This window comes from Passer domesticus, chromosome 6 (genome assembly GCF_036417665.1).
Source record: "Passer domesticus isolate bPasDom1 chromosome 6, bPasDom1.hap1, whole genome shotgun sequence".
Taxonomy (NCBI): domain Eukaryota; kingdom Metazoa; phylum Chordata; class Aves; order Passeriformes; family Passeridae; genus Passer; species Passer domesticus.
Genome location: NC_087479.1, coordinates 71,920,971 through 71,937,723, shown reverse-complemented (window position 1 = coordinate 71,937,723; position 16,753 = coordinate 71,920,971). Strand labels below are relative to the sequence as shown.

General features: G+C 48.8%; 2 protein-coding genes and 1 long non-coding RNA gene across 7 annotated transcripts; 2 read left to right on the top strand and 1 right to left on the bottom strand.

Moving 5' to 3' along the window:
• Positions 1-6,460: 6,460 nt before the first annotated feature.
• LOC135302258 (ribosomal RNA processing protein 1 homolog) lies at positions 6,461-7,510 on the top strand. Its single transcript, XM_064422663.1, has 3 exons — positions 6,461-6,620; positions 6,736-6,943; positions 7,261-7,510. Exons 1-2 carry the CDS (start codon positions 6,597-6,599, stop codon positions 6,937-6,939), a joined length of 228 nt encoding a protein of 75 aa, XP_064278733.1. The 5' UTR covers positions 6,461-6,596; the 3' UTR covers positions 6,940-6,943; positions 7,261-7,510.
• Positions 7,511-7,913: 403 nt separating this feature from the next.
• LOC135303998 (uncharacterized) lies at positions 7,914-15,054 on the bottom strand. 5 transcript variants are annotated; one of them, XM_064426307.1, is made up of 2 exons: positions 9,161-14,017; positions 7,914-8,584 (listed from the first exon to the last, which is right to left on the bottom strand). In XM_064426307.1, the coding sequence occupies exons 1-2, from the start codon at positions 10,198-10,200 to the stop codon at positions 8,566-8,568; spliced, it is 1,059 nt and encodes a 352-aa protein (XP_064282377.1). In that variant the 5' UTR covers positions 10,201-14,017; the 3' UTR covers positions 7,914-8,565. The 5 variants fall into 5 exon arrangements, with proteins under 5 accessions (XP_064282377.1, XP_064282375.1, XP_064282372.1 ...); XM_064426305.1 differs by having other exon boundaries at positions 7,921-10,106; positions 12,080-14,021; XM_064426302.1 differs by adding an exon at positions 14,323-15,054 and having other exon boundaries at positions 7,922-12,217.
• A 538-nt stretch (positions 15,055-15,592) lies between these two features.
• On the top strand, positions 15,593-16,534 carry LOC135302257 (uncharacterized). Its single transcript, XR_010363960.1, has 3 exons — positions 15,593-15,707; positions 15,818-16,007; positions 16,282-16,534. It is a non-coding gene; the product is annotated as an uncharacterized LOC135302257 (long non-coding RNA).
• Positions 16,535-16,753: the final 219 nt, after the last annotated feature.

Below are 16,753 nucleotides of genomic sequence, written 5' to 3'. Positions count from 1 at the left end.
TACCAGCCACAGTGAGTAATTCAATAGCCCATTAGCAGGAGATTATCTTCCAGGCAGTGTCATTGTTCTTGAAAGAGATAAGAAAAACTGCCTAACCCCCAACAGATGGCAAAAATAGAATACATGCTTATTTTACAAGCCAGGACATTATCCACCCCTTATTCTATTTCCATCTGTGTCACAATGAAATCTTATACTCAGTTTTCACTTAAGACCAGGTTTCCCTGTGGTACACAACGGGTTTCCCCATCTTTCTGCATTACCCACCAAGTGTAACCAGGTCCTTGAGCAAAAACAATCCCACGGATGGGTTTGTCTCTGCCTGAGGTGGGATTAATCCAGACAGTTTTCCCTAAAATACCCTTCATATGTACCACAGGGACTTTATCTCCATCTATTGTGTGCAAGGGTTCAGACTGGGCAGGGCCAGCTCGATTGATGGACCCTCGGGTGTTGACCATCCAGGTTGCTTTTGCCAGGTTATTTTCCCAGATTCTAAATGTTCCCCCACCAAGTGCCTTCAGGGTAGTCTTAAGGAGTCCGTTGCACCATTCAACTTTGCCAGCAGCTGGAGCATGATAGGGGATATGATATATCCATTCGATACCATGTTCTCTGGCCCAGGTGTTGATAAGGCCGTTCTTGAAATGGGTGCCGTTGTCAGATTCAATCCTTTCAGGTGTGCCATGTCTCCATAGCACTTGCTTTTCCAGGCCTAAGATGGTGTTCCGGGCAGTGGCATGAGGTACAGGGTAGGTCTCTAGCCATCCAGTGGTGGCTTCCACCATGGTCAGCACGTAGCGCTTGCCTTGGCATGTCTGGGGCAGTGTGATGTAGTCAATCTGCCAGGCCTCCCCATACTTGTACTTGGACCACCGCCCACCATACCATAGGGGCTTCACCCGCTTGGCCTGTTTGATGGCAGCACATGTCTCACAGTCGTGGATAACCTGAGAAATACTGTCCATGGTTAGATCCACCCCTCGGTCTCGTGCCCACTTGTAGGTGGCATCTCTGCCCTGATGACCTGAGGCATCGTGAGCCCATCGAGCCAGGAACAACTCCCCCTTATGGTGCCAATCTAAGTCTATCTTTGACACTTCTATTCTCGCTGCCTGATCTACCTGCTCGTTGTTTCGGTGTTCCTCATTAGCCCGACTTTTGGGGACATGGGCATCTACATGACGGACTTTCACCGTTAGTTTCTCCACCCGAGAGGCAATGTCTTTCCATATATCAGCAGCCCAGATTGGTTTTCCTTTACGTTGCCAGTTGGCTTTTCTCCACCTTCCCAGCCAGCCCCATAGAGCATTGGCTACCATCCATGAATCAGTATAAAGGTAGAGCTTTGGCCACCTCTCCCTTTCAGCAATGTCCAGGGCCAGCTGAATGGCCTTGAGTTCAGCAAGTTGGCTCGATCCACCTTCTCCTTCGGTAGCTTGTGCAACCTGTCGTGTGGGGCTCCATACGGCTGCTTTCCACTTCCGGTTCATCCCTACGATGCGACAAGAACCGTCAGTGAAAAGAGCGTAACGTGTTTCCTCTGCTGGTAGTTGGTTATAGGGTGGAGCTTCTTCAGCTCTTGTCGCTTGTACCTGCTCCTCATTGTCAGTGAGACTAAAGTTTTCACCTTCTGGCCAGTTTGTAATTATCTCTAAAATCCCAGGGCGATTCAGGTTTCCAATACGGGCGCGCTGGGTGATGAGGGCAATCCATTTGCTCCATGTGGCGTCGGTGGCGTGGTGGGTAGTAGGAACCTTTCCTTTGAACATCCACCCCAGCACTGGTAGTCGGGCTGCCAGGAGGAGTTGTGCTTCCGTGCCAATCACCTCCGAGGCGGCTTGAACTCCTTCATAGGCAGCCAAGATTTCCTTCTCTGTTGGGGTGTAGTTGGCTTCGGACCCTTTGAAACTTCGGCTCCAGAATCCCAATGGTCGACCTCGAGTCTCACCAGGCACCTTCTGCCAAAGGCTCCAGGAACAAACCATTGTTCCCGGCTGCAGAGTAGAGCACATTTTTGACTTCTGGTCCCGTTCTGACTGGGCCAAGGGCTACAGCATGAGCGATCTCCTGCTTGATCTGGGTGAAGGCTTGTTGCTGCTCAGGGCCCCAGTGGAAATTGTTCTTTTTGCGGGTAACCAGGTAAAGAGGGCTCACAATCTGGCTATACTCGGGAATGTGCATCCTCCAAAAACCTATGGCACCTAGGAAAGCTTGTGTTTCCTTCTTGCTGGTTGGTGGGGACATAGCGGTGATCTTGTTGATGACCTCAGTGGGAATCTGGCGCCGTCCGTCTTGCCATTTCACTCCCAGGAACTGGATTTCTCGGGCAGGTCCCTTGACTTTGCTCTTCTTGATGGCAAAGCCAGATTCTAGCAGTATCTGGATGATCCTCTTACCTTTCTCAAACACTTCTGCCGCTGTGTTCCCCCACACAATGATGTCATCGATGTACTGCAGGTGTTCTGGAGCCTCACCCTTTTCTAGTGCAGTCTGGATCAGTCCATGGCAGATAGTGGGACTGTGTTTCCACCCCTGGGGCAGTCGGTTCCAGGTGTACTGCACGCCCCTCCAGGTGAAAGCAAACTGAGGCCTGCATTCTGCTGCCAGAGGAATGGAGAAAAACGCATTAGCAATATCAATAGTGGCATACCACTTCGCTGCCTTGGACTCCAGCTCGTACTGGAGTTCCAGCATATCCGGTACAGCGGCGCTCAGCGGTGGAGTCACTTCATTCAAGGCACGATAGTCCACAGTCAATCTCCATTCTCCGTCAGATTTGCGCACAGGCCAGATGGGGCTGTTGAATGGTGAGTGGGTTTTGCTGACCACCCCTTGGCTCTCCAGCTCACGAATCATTCTGTGGATGGGGATCACGGCATCTCGATCCGTCCGATACTGCCGGCGGTGCACTGTCGAGGTCGCAATTGGCACGAGTTGCTCTTCCACCCTCAGGAGTCCTACTGCCGACGGGTTTTCTGACAGTCCAGGCAAGGTGTTCAATTGCTTAATGTCCCCTGCCTCTACAGCAGCTATGCCAAAAGCCCACCTGAGTCCCTTTGGGTCTTTGTAATAGCCGTTCCGGAGGAAGTCTATGCCCAGAATACATGGGGCCTCTGGGCCAGTCACTATAGGATGTTTCTGCCACTCCTTCCCAGTCAGGCTCACCTCGGCTTCCACCAGGGTCAATTGCTGTGATCCCCCTGTCACACCAGCAATAGAAACAGGCTCTGCCCCCACATGTCCCGATGGTATCAGGGTACACTGCGCACCAGTATCAACTAGGGCATCGTATTTTTGTGGCTCTGATGTGCCAGGCCATCGGATCCACACTGTCCAGAAGATCCGGTTTTCCCGTGCCTCTCCCTGGCTAGAGGCAGGGCCCCTCTAACACTGGTTATTATTCCTCTCCTGGGTATACATACTAGAGGTCCCTTCAAGGGGATCTGACAGATCGTACCCAAAAGCTTGGTCATGGGAGGTTGAGGCTACCTTCACCTTGGTGGAACTCCCCTGGTTAGAGTTTCCCTCCTTGAGTTGACAGACCCGTGCTGCCAGGACAGAAGTGGGTTTCCCATCCCACCTCCCCATGTCTTCCCCGTGGTCACGCAGGAAGAACCACAGATTAGCCCTTGGGGTGTACCCTCTCTCTCTAGCTGGGGAATGTTGGGCTCTGACTTTGGGGCCTGTGACTCATACGGGTGCTGCATTAACCTTCCTCATTTCCTCCCTCATCTCTTCTTTGAACTTCTTAATCACAGCTGAGATATGAGCCTGCATTGGGCCATTAATCATACTCTCATAATTCCTAAGTTTGTTGGCAACAGAGCCCACTGTCTCTCGGTTAGTGTCAGCATCAATTGTTGCAATGAAAGTGGTGTACTGAGATGGCCCCAGATTTGCCAGACTCCACAGCATTTGCCCTGTGCACCTGACCTTGTCGGGGTCATTATTATGTTGTCCATCCCTCCCAAAGAGTACCTCTAATACTGCCACTTCCCTTAACTGTTGGATCCCTTCCTCCAGGGTCTTCCAACGCATTCTATGGTGGTGCTCCTGCATTCTCTCCCTGTGGACAAACCTCTCTCTGACACTCATTAAAAGCCGCTCCCAGAGAGAAAGGGATCCTGGCTCCCTTACAAAAATCTGATTCATACCTGAGTCCTGGGTTAAGGGTCCCAAGTTCCTTGCCTCACCACCGTCCAGCTGCACGCCTGTACCCATAAGGTCCCAGACCCGGAGTAGCCAGGTAGTATAAGCCTCACGCCCTCGTCGCACAATGTCTTTGTGCAGATTACGGAGACTTTCGTACGTCAGGGACTCGGTGATGATCGCAACTCCTGGCTCCCCTGTGGGTTGTGAGGTTCCTCCATTCCTATCTCTATCTGGGTGCTCTGCTTTCATCTCAGACCTCCTTGTTTCTACCGGGGCAACTGCTGCTGGCTGTGACTGCCTTTGTGGTTCAGCTGGAGCCTGGACAGTTGTAACATTTGTGGGTTCCACAGCTGTACTATTAGACTGTCCCTCTTCAAGGCAAAAGGCGGGCTTCTCACCAGCTGGTGAAATGCACTCCTTCAGCATCTCTTGCATCTCCTGCATCTCCTTAACCAGCACCCTCACCCAATCTGGGTGGTTCGTTTCTGAGGCAGGCTGTGGGGCAGGGTCAGGCTCTGGAGCAGCAGCATCTCCAGTCTCTGGGGTAGTGTCAGGCTCTGCAGCAGCATCCCTAGTCTCTGGTGTAGGTGTCAGGGTAGTTATCCAGGTTAATCTTCTCTTATCTCTGAGTGCTAAACATAACAGGCATATCAGCAACACCATCCATTGTATGATATCATTAGCACTTAGAGTGGATCTTAACCCTTCGAAAACTGGTGGAGCAGACCCAAAAAGATGGTTAAAAGGTTGGGAGAAAGTTTCCCCCCGTGTCATTTCTACACAGTAGGTACCATTATTAAAGTAACTCCAAAAACATGCAGTTAGTGTGTGATAGCTCTGAATCCATGTACCTGCCATCCAGAGGAAATTAAAGATCCATGAATCCTTCACCCAGAGGACAAACTTGATAACAGACACAGTGGCTTTAGTTATAGGACCCATATTTAGATAAGGGCCTGTAAATGGGAAGAATACACTTGCGACCACATGCCACCCAAACCAGGGAAAACTAGACCACATGGTGGTACTTAAAAATTAAACTACCTAAGAACTGTTAATCCCTTTTTTTTTTTTTTCTCAATGCCCTCGAGCCCCTGTTCAGGCGCCAAAATCTGTCTTGGTTTGAAAAGACAGGAGTCTGTGAAGGAAGGCAAAAGCCTCCTGTGAAATGGAAAAGGTAAACCCCCTCCTTCCGAATTATCACAATTTCAGAATTAAAAGGGCTCTCAGGCAAAGATATGGGAATGGGAATAACAGTTTTTTACTAGGAAGAAAAAAAACCCTAAATAACAATGTAATTTAGCACAAGCAAAAAACCACTGGCAGAGTGAGAAAAACCTGACACCCTGAGAAGTCAGGGTGTTGATAGTAGTCCAGCCAGATGGTGGCTGCTCCTCCTGGAGCGGCGATCTGCAGAAGGGTGTAGATCCTTTCTGAAAATGCGGCGAAGGAGCAGCTGGGCCTTGGTTCCTGATTCCTCTGGGAAATCCAGCGAAGAAGGCTGTCTGTGGTCTCAGAAACGCTTGTTTTATGGTGGCAGGGATGCTTGGCTCCTCCCTCTGGGTGGAGCATCTCCCAATGGGATGATGTAACTAATCTTACCAGCCACAGTGAGTAATTCAATAGCCCATTAGCAGGAGATTATCTTCCTGGCAGTGTCATTGTTCTTGAAAGAGATAAGAAAAACTGCCTAACCCCCAACAGATGGCAAAAATAGAATACATGCTTATTTTACAAGCCAGGACACCTGGGTCTAAAGCTTGCATCTCTCAGTTCCTGATGCTATTTGCTACCCTTCAGCCTTGACTGGCCCTGATGTGACTGACTGCTGGGCAAGTGGGGCTGGGGATGCTCAGCCTGGAGAGAGGAGACACTGGGCAGCCTCACTGCGGCTCTGCAGGACTGGAAGGCTCCCGCAGGAAAGAAGGGGACAGAGTGTTCAGCAGGGCCTGTGCTGACAGGACAAGGGGGGATGGCTTTCAACTGCAGCAGGTTGATGGAAGCTGCATCTAAGGAAGCTGCTCTTTTCCACTGGGGGTGGTGGGGCACTGGCCCAGGCTGTGCAGAGAGGCTGTGCATGTCCCATCCTTGGCAACAGGGCTCTCAGCAGCATGCTCTGGGGGAAGACTGCTCAGCTGGGAACAAGATGTTGTTCTTCAGGCTCCCTTGCAAGCCCAACCGTTCAGGGACTCCATCATTCCATGGTCTCCACTGTCCACTTCAGATGGAGCCTGGGAACTGTGATGTCACAGCCCACGCTCCAGCTGGAATGTCCAGCGCCCAGCAAAGGGCACAACACAACCCTTGGCCGCTGTGTTGACACGCTCTGCACCTTGCTCCTGCCCTCGCCTTTCACTCTTCTTATCCCCCCGATACCCCGATCACCTCGATCATTCCTGACAGCTCCTGAGTGCCTGGATTTCATCATCCAGCCCTGCAGGATGCTCCCCTTTCTTCTGAGGAAGGTATGGTGCCATTCCATGGAGGTGGACACCCCCCACCTGCCCGGGTGGGCTGGAGCTCTGTGGGCATGGAGTGGGACAGGGACCCGCTCTGAGCTTTTGCTACCTACCTCTGCAGGCTGTCCCAGACAGAGAGGAGGAGATGGAGGTAGATACCAAGATTGATATGGAGGAGGAGATGGAAATAGACGGAGAAGACCCTGGAGAGGAAGAGATGGATGTGGATGAGGATGATGAAGAAGAGATGGACGTGGATGTGCATGAGGACGAAGAGATGGATGTGGATATGGAAGAGTCCATTGAGGACATGGATATTGATTAAGAAGGTGAGGAAGCGGCCATGATCTTGGCATGAAGAGCAATGCCAGCAGCAGGACAGGCAGAGTGGGTCTCCTGCTGCCAGGCTGGGGCTGGGCTGGGTGCTCCCTGCTCAGGGACATTGTAGCCAGGCCACTGGATTCTGGTGGCCATCCACAGCCCATCCTGTGCCTGCTTTGCTCCACACAAGCTCCATGCCAGACCCAGCCAGGCTCAGTTCTGGTAGCAGAGTCCTGCTGCTGGGTAAGCATGTGCCAGCCTGGGGGCACATGCAAGAGCCCTCTGTGCCTGACTGGAGTGACCATGCCATTTGCTTTTCTTCCAGGTGCGATGGACATCACCGACAGAGGCACCACCCTTTTGTATATATGTTTTACACTTTGTTGTTGTTTTTTAGAATATAGATTTTAGGGCTATTTTGGACTTCTGTAAATACATTTCACATAGTTTTGCTAGGTAGGTTTTTCTCTATATATGTTCTATCAATTGTTGTTGTTACAAACATTCTTAGAATGTAAATATCTTCTGTATTTTTGCTTCTGTTCTTCTGTAATAAACAAATTTTATTTTTCACATCTCAGTTCTCCTTGCATTTGCTTCAGGCACAGGCAGCATTTTGACAAGTTGTGCTTTCCACTTGCTCCAGGTTCCCAGGGCTGGAGGTCCCTGGCACAGCCTCCCCAGGAGTGGGGGTCCCTGTGCACAGAGGGGTCCCACTGACAGAGGTGAGCCTCTCCTTGCAGTTTCTCTGGACACACTTGGGAGCTGTAGGGGCAAAGCCCAGCGTGCCCTGGCCCATGAATCCCATGTTGGAGCAGGGCTGAGCCTGTGTGCTCCTGCAGAGCTTCAGCCATGGCTCTTCCCTGGGCAGCCCCAGGGCTAAGGAGGGGGAACTGGGCTGTGGGCACCCTGAGGGGCTGGAGCCAGCCTGGAGGGAGCCTCAGCCCCACATGGACCAAGATTTCCTTTGGAAACCCTCTCTGTCCCCAGACTCTGCTGAGCACAACAAGAATTGATCCTCCTAGTTCAAGGTGTGAAGTTCATTGGCACAAATTTGTCCCTTGGACTTTGTCCTGGTTTAGGGAAAATTTGGGAGATAACCCCCAAAGGGGCTTCTCTACAAAAGCAGATTCAATTGCCCCTCCACCCTCCAACCAGTTTGGGAGAAAATATCTCCTTGGAGAAAAAGTGGAAAGAAACCTGTTTATTAAACAATAGAAACCAAACAATATTAAACAACAAAACTTTTCACTGATCCAAAAAAACAAGCAAACTCAGAACAGCCACCTCCCTGGGTTGCAGCTCGGCTCACTCAGTCTTTGATCAGTCTCTCTAGTGCTGGAAATGCTGCTGCCCAGGCCCAGACAGGGGGGCTACAGGTGGAGCTGCTGGTGCTCTTCTGGGTGTTCAGTGCAGAGCAGGCTTGAACAGGTCCAAGAAAAAAGGAAAAAATCACAGTCCAGGGAACTTCTTTGCTTCAGCTAGGTAAAACTAACTAAAAGCAAGAAAATAGGGAAAAAGGAGCTCTGTCCGGCTGTCTGTCCATCCGCAGAATACACAGTCCAGGAGCAGGAATGTGGAGGAGTGAGAGCAGTCTGAAAACAAACTGTGCGCTTCTTCCCTCCCCTCTTCACTGTCTGGAAGAGAGTCTTAAAGGTGTAAAACATATTATTCAGTATAAACAGAACAAGACGATTGGGGATAAAAGCATCATATAGTCAACCCAGGACATTCCACCCCTTATCCCCATATCATCGGCTTACTACTAAAACTAATATATATTCTTACTCTACAAACACATATATTATACATCTAATATACAGCTATACACAGACAATGGTGGTAACATTCAGCAAACAGTGATATTTATACATAGTTCTCACCCAACAATCAGATCTCCCTGAGGTACACATCCTGTTCTTCCATCTTTTTGCATTATCCACCATGTGCAACCTGGTCCCTGAGCAAAAACAACTCCGCAAATGGGTTTGTCTGTACTCAAGGTAGGATTGATCCAAACTGTCTTCCCTAACAAACCCCTGACATGTACCACTGGGACTTTGTCTCCATCTACTCTATGCAAAGGCTCAGATTGGGCAGGGCCCACTCAGTTAGTAGAGCCTCGGGTATTAACTAACCAGGTGGCCTTTGCCAAATGCTGCTCCAAATTTTTGAAAGATCCCCCACCTAAGGCTTTTAAGGTGGTTTTTAGCAGCCCATTGTACCTTTCCACTTTTCCCGCAGCTGGTGCATGGTAGGGGTTATGGTACACCCACTCAATGCCATGTTCTCTGGCCCAGGTGCTGATAAGGCTGTTCTTGAAATGAGTCCTGTTGTCTGACTCAGTCCTCTCAGGGGTACCATGTCTCCACAGGACTTGCTTTTCCAGGCACAGGATGGTGTTCTGGGCAGTAGCATGAGGCACAGGGTAGGTCTCCAACCATCCTGTGGTGGCTTCTACCATTGTGAGCACGTAGCGCTTGCCTTGGTGTGTGTGGGGCAGTGTGATGTAGTCAATCTGCCAGGCCTCCCCATACTTGTACTTGGACCACCGCCCACCATACCATAGGGGCTTCATCCGCTTGGCCTGTTTGACGGCAGCACACGTCTCACAGTTGTGGATAACTTGAGAAATACTGTCCATGGTTAAATCCACTCCTCGGTCTCGTGCCCTCTTATAGGTGGCATCTCTACCCTGATGACCTGAGGCATCATGGGCCCATCGAGCTAGGAATAACTCTCCCTTATGCTCCCAATCTAGGTTTGTCTTGGACACCCCTATCTTTGCAGCCTGGTCTACCTGCTCATTGTTCTTGTGCTCCTCATTAGCTCTACTCTTGAGGACATGGGCATCTACATGGCGGACCTTCACAGGTAGCCTCCCTACCCTGGTAGCGATGTCTTTCCACTCTTCAACAGCCCAAACTGGTTTTCCTCTACGCTGCCAATTAGCCTCTTTCCACCTCTCCAGCCATCCCCACAGAGTGTTGGCTACCATCCATGAATCAGTGTAGAGGTAGAGCTTTGGCCACTTCTCTCTTTCAGCAATGTCCAAGGCCAGTTGAACAGCTTTGAGTTCAGCAAGTTGGCTTGATCCATCTTCTCCTTCAGTGGCCTCTGCAACCTGTCGTGTGGGGCTCCATACGGCTGCTTTCCACTTCCGATTCATTCCTACCATGCGACAGGAACCATCAGTAAAAAGAGCATATTGTGTTTCTTCCGCTGGCAGTTGGTTATATGGAGGAGCTTCTTCAGCATGTGTCATTTCTTGTTCTTCTTTATCAGTGAGACTGAAGTTTTTACTTTCTGGCTAGTTTGTAATTATTTCTAGAATTTCAGGGCGATTCAGCTTTCTAATACGGGCACGCTGTGTTATGAGAGCAATCTACTTATTTTATGTAGCACTGGTGGCATGGTGGGTAGAGGGAACTTTTGCTTTGAACATCCACCCCAGTACTGGTAGTCGGGGTGCCAGGAGGAGTTGTGCTTCGGTGTTTATTACTTCTGAGGCAGTTTGGACTCTTTTATAGGTTGCTAAAATTTCTTTCTCTGTTGGAGTATAGTTGGCTTCAGACTTTCTGTAGTTTCGACTCTAAAATCCCAGTGGTCGGCTTCGAGTCTCTTCAGGCACTTTCTGCTACAAGTTCTAGGACAAACCATGGTTCCCGGCTGTAGAATAGAGCACATTTTTCACATCTGGTCTTGTTTTGACTGGGCTAAGGGTTACTGCATGAGCGATTTTTTGCTTAATTTGGACGAAGGCTTGTTGCTGTTCAGGGCTCTAGTGGAAAGTGTTCTTTTTATGGGTGACTAGATAGAGAGGGCTCACGATTTGACTATATTCAGGAATGTGCATTTTCTAAAAACCTATGGCACTTAGGAAAGCTTGTGTTTCCTTCTTGTTGGATGGTGGAGACATTGCTGTTATCTTGTTGATGACATCAGTGGGAATCTGACGCTGTTCGTCTTGCTACTTTACTCTTAGAAACTGGATTTCTTGAGCAGGTCTTTTGACTTTGCTCTTCTTGATGGTAAAGCCGGCTTTCAGGAGAATTTGGATAATTTTCTCTCTTTTCTCAAACACTTCTGCTGCTGTCTTCCCCTATATAATGATGTCATCAATATACTGCAGATGTTCTGGAGTTTTACCTTTTTCTAGTGTACTTTGGATCAGTCTATGGCAGATGGTAGGACTGTGCTTCTACTCCTGGGGCAGTCGGTTTCAAGTGTACTGCACACCTCTCTAGGTGAAGGCAAACTGAGGCTTGCATTCTGCTGTCAGCAGAATGGAGAAAAATGTATTGGCAATATTGATAGTGGCATACTACTTCGCTGCTTTGGACTCAAGCTCATACTGGAGCTCTAATATGTCTGGTACAGCAGCGCTCAGTGGTGGACTCACTTTATTTAATGCACGGTAGTTAACCGTCAGTCTCTATTCTCTTTTAGATTTATGCACAGGCTAGATGGGGCTGTTGAAGGGTGAGTGGGTTTTGTTGACTATTCTTTGGCTCTCTAGCTCTCGCATCATCTTATGGATGGGAATTACAGCATCTCGAGTGGTTTTATATTGTCGATGATGTACTGTGGAAGTGGCAATTGGTACTTGTTGTTCTTTTCTCTTTAGAAGCTTTATTGTAGATGGATTTTCAGACAGTCTAGGCAAGGTATTCAATTGCTGGACGCCCTCTGTTACTATAGTTGCTATCTTAAATGCTTACTTCAGTCCTTTTGGGTCTTTGAAATACCTACTTCACAGATAATCTATGCCCAGGATACATGGGGCTTTTGGGCCAGTCACAATAGGATGTTTCTTCTACTCATTCTCAGTCAAGCTCACATCAGCTTCTACTAAAGTGAAGTCTTGTGATCTCCCTGTCACACCAGCGATAGAAACGGATTCTGTCCCTACGTGTCTTGATGGAATTATGGTACACTGTGCACCAGTGTTGACTAAAGCTTTATACTTTTGTGGTTCTGATGTGCCAGGCCAACGAATCTATACTGTCCAGAAAACACGATTTTTTTTAGCTTCTACTTGGCTAGCGGCAGGGCTCCTCTAAGCTTGGTTATCTTTCTTTCTTTGGGCATATGTCTTAGAGGTTTTTTCAAGGGGATTAGACATGTCATTATTATTATCATACCTGGCAGTTTGGCTATGGGTAACTGGAGCTGCTTTCCTTGTGGTGGAACTTCTTCTCTGAGCTTTGTCTTCTTTTAATTCACGTACTTTTCGGGCCAGAGCAGCGGTGGATTTTTCATCTTATAGCTTCATGTTTTCTCTACAATTACGCAGAAAGAACCACAGCTCAGCTCGTGGGGTGTACTTTCTTTCTCCATCTGGGGAACGTCTGCATTGGGTACTAGAACCTCTGATCTGTACTGCTGAGATTTGGAGAAGGTTTTCTTTAATCTCTTTTCTAAGCTTCTTATGATTCTTTTTTATCTTATCTTCTAATCTCTGCAGACGTGTTTCCACCGCTGCGATTCTGGCATGTGTGGGGCTATGCACAGCATCTGCATAAGCTCGGAGTTTCTTTGCCATGTCAAGCACAGTCTCATCCGTGTTATCTCGCTTTATGATAGCTAGAGCAGATGCATATTCATGTGGTTCAAGTTGTACTAGTTTTCGCCACATCACAGATGTGCATGGTACTAAGTCTGGATTTTTAGTTGTTATGTCATCTGAGAATATAATTTCTCTTATTGTTATTTTTTTCAAGCGTTGAATCTTTTGTTCTATGGTTTTTTACTGTGTTTGCTGCATGTAGAGATCATCGGCACACAGGTATCTTTGCGCTACACTGTTTAAGACCCGTACCCAGAGGCTGTGAGGGTTAGCCCCCCTCATCATGCTTTGGTCAATGACAGGATCATGTGACAGGGATCTCAAATGCTTCGCTTCTGTGTTATTCAGAATTGTAGCTTCGCTTGCAGCATTTTAAAGACGGACTAACCAGCTAATTATGGATTTATCAGATCGTCGGGTGTAATCCTTCCTTAGGCCACGCAGGTCTTTTAGGGAGAAGGACTTAATATTGGCTTCTGATTTTGTGTTAGTTGCTTTGACTCCTGATTTTATGTTAGGAAATGTTGAGGGTCTTTCTTTTGCATCATCATCATTATCATCTATTGGTCGATCGGTCTTGTCTGTGCACTTCTTACTTTTAGTGCTAGTAGCAACAGCTATTGGTTGAGGCTTATTGTTTGGTTTAACCACTGGCTTAGGTTCACTATGTGGTTTAGCTGCTGGTTTTGAGCTTGGGGTGTTGGTTGCAACTTGAGCGATTGGGATAGCTCTTGATGTATCTCCCTGCCCCCGTTCCTCGGTCTGCTGCCCTAGAGTATCTAGCAGTGTACGATAAGCATATGCTAGGGCCCAGCTCACTGCAATGATCCTTTTCTCCTTAGGGTCATCATGATATTTCTCTTTCAGATATTTCCCCACCTCAGCTGGGTTCTGAATTTGTTCATGGGGAAAGTCCCAGACTATAGGGTCAGAGAATTCTTTCAGGATTTGGCTCATATTTTCCCATTCTCCACCCCACTCAGGATTCTCCACACGTGGGTCTACTTCTGGGTCAGGGGTCTCATCAGCTCTTCTAGACATCTCAGCCCTCATTCTAGAGAAGCTGCAGACCATATAGAGGAAGCCTACTAGATTAAATGCCAGAAAGATGGTCTCTTTAATATTCAGGGGAAACTGAACATTCTCTACAAGTGACATAACAGATTCAAAGGAGAAGAAGGAAAGGAAAGGCTGGAAAGCCTCATTCCCTGCTCCTCCTCTAACCAGCTAGGTGCAATTACTAATAAATTCCCAAAACATACTGCTAGAACTGGGATGCAGGGTAAGACGAAGAAACCATAAACCATACATATCGTAAACAGACGCCAGTATTTTTGTAAACGCCTTATAAATCATTATCACCAAGGCTAACACAATAGCTAATCTAATCCATGCCCCTTTACCGCAAAAACTACGTGATAGGGACAATAATCCTAGTGACCAGAAAGGTATTGAAACCTCAAAAAGGTCTAGAGACCAGAGCCACATAAAGGCCTCCCCAAGAGACATCACAAATTCAAATAACATGGCTACTGGGTACTTTAACCTACTACACACCAAGCACAACAAACCTACAATCAATAAAGGGTTTTTTTCCACTTTCTCAAGCCACGCGTTGGGCGCCACTAGCTGTATTTGTCTTGGTTTAGGGCAAGTTTGGGAGATAACTCCCAAAGGGGCTTCTCTACAAAAGCAGATCCAATTGCCCCTCCACCCTCCAACCGGTTCAGGAGAAAATATTTCTTTGGAGAAAAGTGGAAAGAAACCTGTTTATTAAACAATAGAAACCAAACAATATTAAACAATAAAACTTCTCACTGATCCAAGGAAAGCAAACTCAGAACAGTCCTCTCTCCTGGTTGCAGCTTGGCTCACTCAGTCTCTGATCAGTCTCTGGTGCTGGAAACGCCGCGGCCTAGGCCTGGCCAGGGGCTACAGGTGGAGCTGCCGGTGCTCTTCTGGGTGTTCAGTGCAGAGCAGGCTTGAACAGGTCCAAGAAAAAAGGAAAAAAATCACAATCTGGAGAACTTCTTTACCTCAGCCAGCTAAAACTAACTAAAAAAAAGAAAAAGGGAAAAAAGGAGCTTTGTCCGGCTGTCTGTCCATCCGCAGACAACACAGTCCAGGAGCAGGAATGTGGAGGAGTGAGAGCAGTCTGAAAACAAACTGTGCGCTTCTTCCCTCCCGTCCTCACTGTCTGGAAGAGAGTCTTAAAGGTTTAAAACATATTATTCAGCGTAAACAGAACAAGACGATTGGGGATAAAAGCATCATATAGTCAACCCAGGACAACACTCTTCATGGCAATGCACAGCGTTTGGAGTTCCACACAAAGACCCATCTCTGGCCTCATTCATCAGCACTTGAAGCAAGTGTGCTCCGGCCTCTGGGAGTGCAGCTCGCTCACACGGGCTCACTGTGGACACGCCGCAATCACACAGTCATTGAGTGCACCAGAGAACCTGGCCTCTAATAAAAGGCATGAATGCCACAGCCCACCCAACCCAATGCCTTGCATGTCTCTACTTTTTCCTTCTTCTCTCATCTCTCATGTCACTTTCCCCATTGCCTCTCTCTGGCAGCTTGGCTTCTCTCTCTCCTGGCTGCAGCTTCAGCCACATGTGTGACACTGCAGGAACAGCCTGACCCACAGGGAAGTGGGAGAGGACTCTTTGTCAGCAACTGAAGTGACAGAACAAGGGGGAATGGGATGAAACTGCAAGAGCTGGAATCCATTCCATGATGGGAAGAAGTTCTTTCCTGTCAGGGTGCTTGTCCCTGACACAGGGACCAGCGCAGAGAGGCTGTGCATGCCCCATGCCCATCAACATCCAAGGCCAGCTTGGACAGGGGCCGCAGCAACCTGCTGTGTTGGGAGGCTGCTCAGCTTGGAACCAGATGATCTTTAGGGTCCCTTCCTAGCCAAACCATTCAAGGATTTCATCATTCCACCATGCCCACCTCCCAGTGTGGAGCAGCCCTGAAACTTCTGTGACATCACAGCCCCCACAGCGTTCCAGGTGGAACGTCCAGCACCTGGAAACCACCACAGCAGACACTCTGCCTGCTGCCAGCGCTCAGTTGGCTCTCGCTCTGCGCTCTGCCCGTCAGCACTCAGCTGTTGCTGCTGCTGCCTGGGCTTTTCCTGCTGCCTGCTCTGGAGCACCAACCCCAGCAGGATGAGCACTGCTGCACCAGTGGAGGTACAGTGCCATTCCAGGGAGGAGGCAGCCTGCTTGAGCAGGCTGCAGCCATGTAGGAATGGATGGTGTGGGACAGGAACCCCACTGTGAGATTGTGCTGTCTCTTGCAGACTAACAGAGACACTGTGGAGGAGATGCAAGTGGACATGGTGCTGGATGAGGAAGAAAGGATGCAGGTGGATGTGGAAGACCAGGTTGAGGAGATGGAAGTTGATGAGGAGGATGACATCGAGCAGATGGAAGTGGATGAGAAGGATGAGGAGGAGCCCATGGTCCTTGGATGAAGATGGAGCCCCACAAGTAAGACAGGCAGATGCTCCCCATGCCCTGCCCACAGACACAGTGGCTGCCCTGGCGCCAGGCTGGGGCTGGGCTGGATGGCCCCGCTCAGGGACACGCTGCCCGCAGGGGGCCTGGATTGTGCTGCCACAAGCACCAGCCCTGGCCTGCCCTGCACTTGCCTGGGGCCACACCAGCCCTGCCAGTCCTGTCCCAGCTCCTGTGGCCCAGCTCCCAGCCCAGCTGGGCCCAGGGCTGGCAGCAGACTCCAGCTTTGCTTCTTTCTTCCTTCCAGGACTGCTGGAGATGACGGCCGTACCTATTACGCCTCTGTATATATGTTTGAAAAGTTAGAAGATTTTTGTAAATATGTTCTTAGGTTAGTAGTTCTCTGTAAATATGTTTTGAAGATTGTTAGTCCATGGGATCCCACGGAAATATGTGCTGTAGATTGTTGTTGTTGTTGTTGTTATAAGGATTTTTGTAATGGAAGGTGTTCTGTAAATCCTCGTGTTTGCCGATGTTCAGCAAATAAATAATGATTCTTTATAAAACTTCACTTCTCTTTCTCATTCCTTTGGGCACTGTCAGAACCCCGGACGTCTCGCTGACCATCCTAAATGATTCCAGCCCCAGCCAGGGGGCTTTAAATCCCTGGCAGGGGGTTCAGAGACCCTGGCATGTAGCCAAAGACCCCTGGGCCTTTGAATTTAACCCATAAAGCATGTTACCACCTTTATGTCAAGAATTAAAAGTCACAACAATTT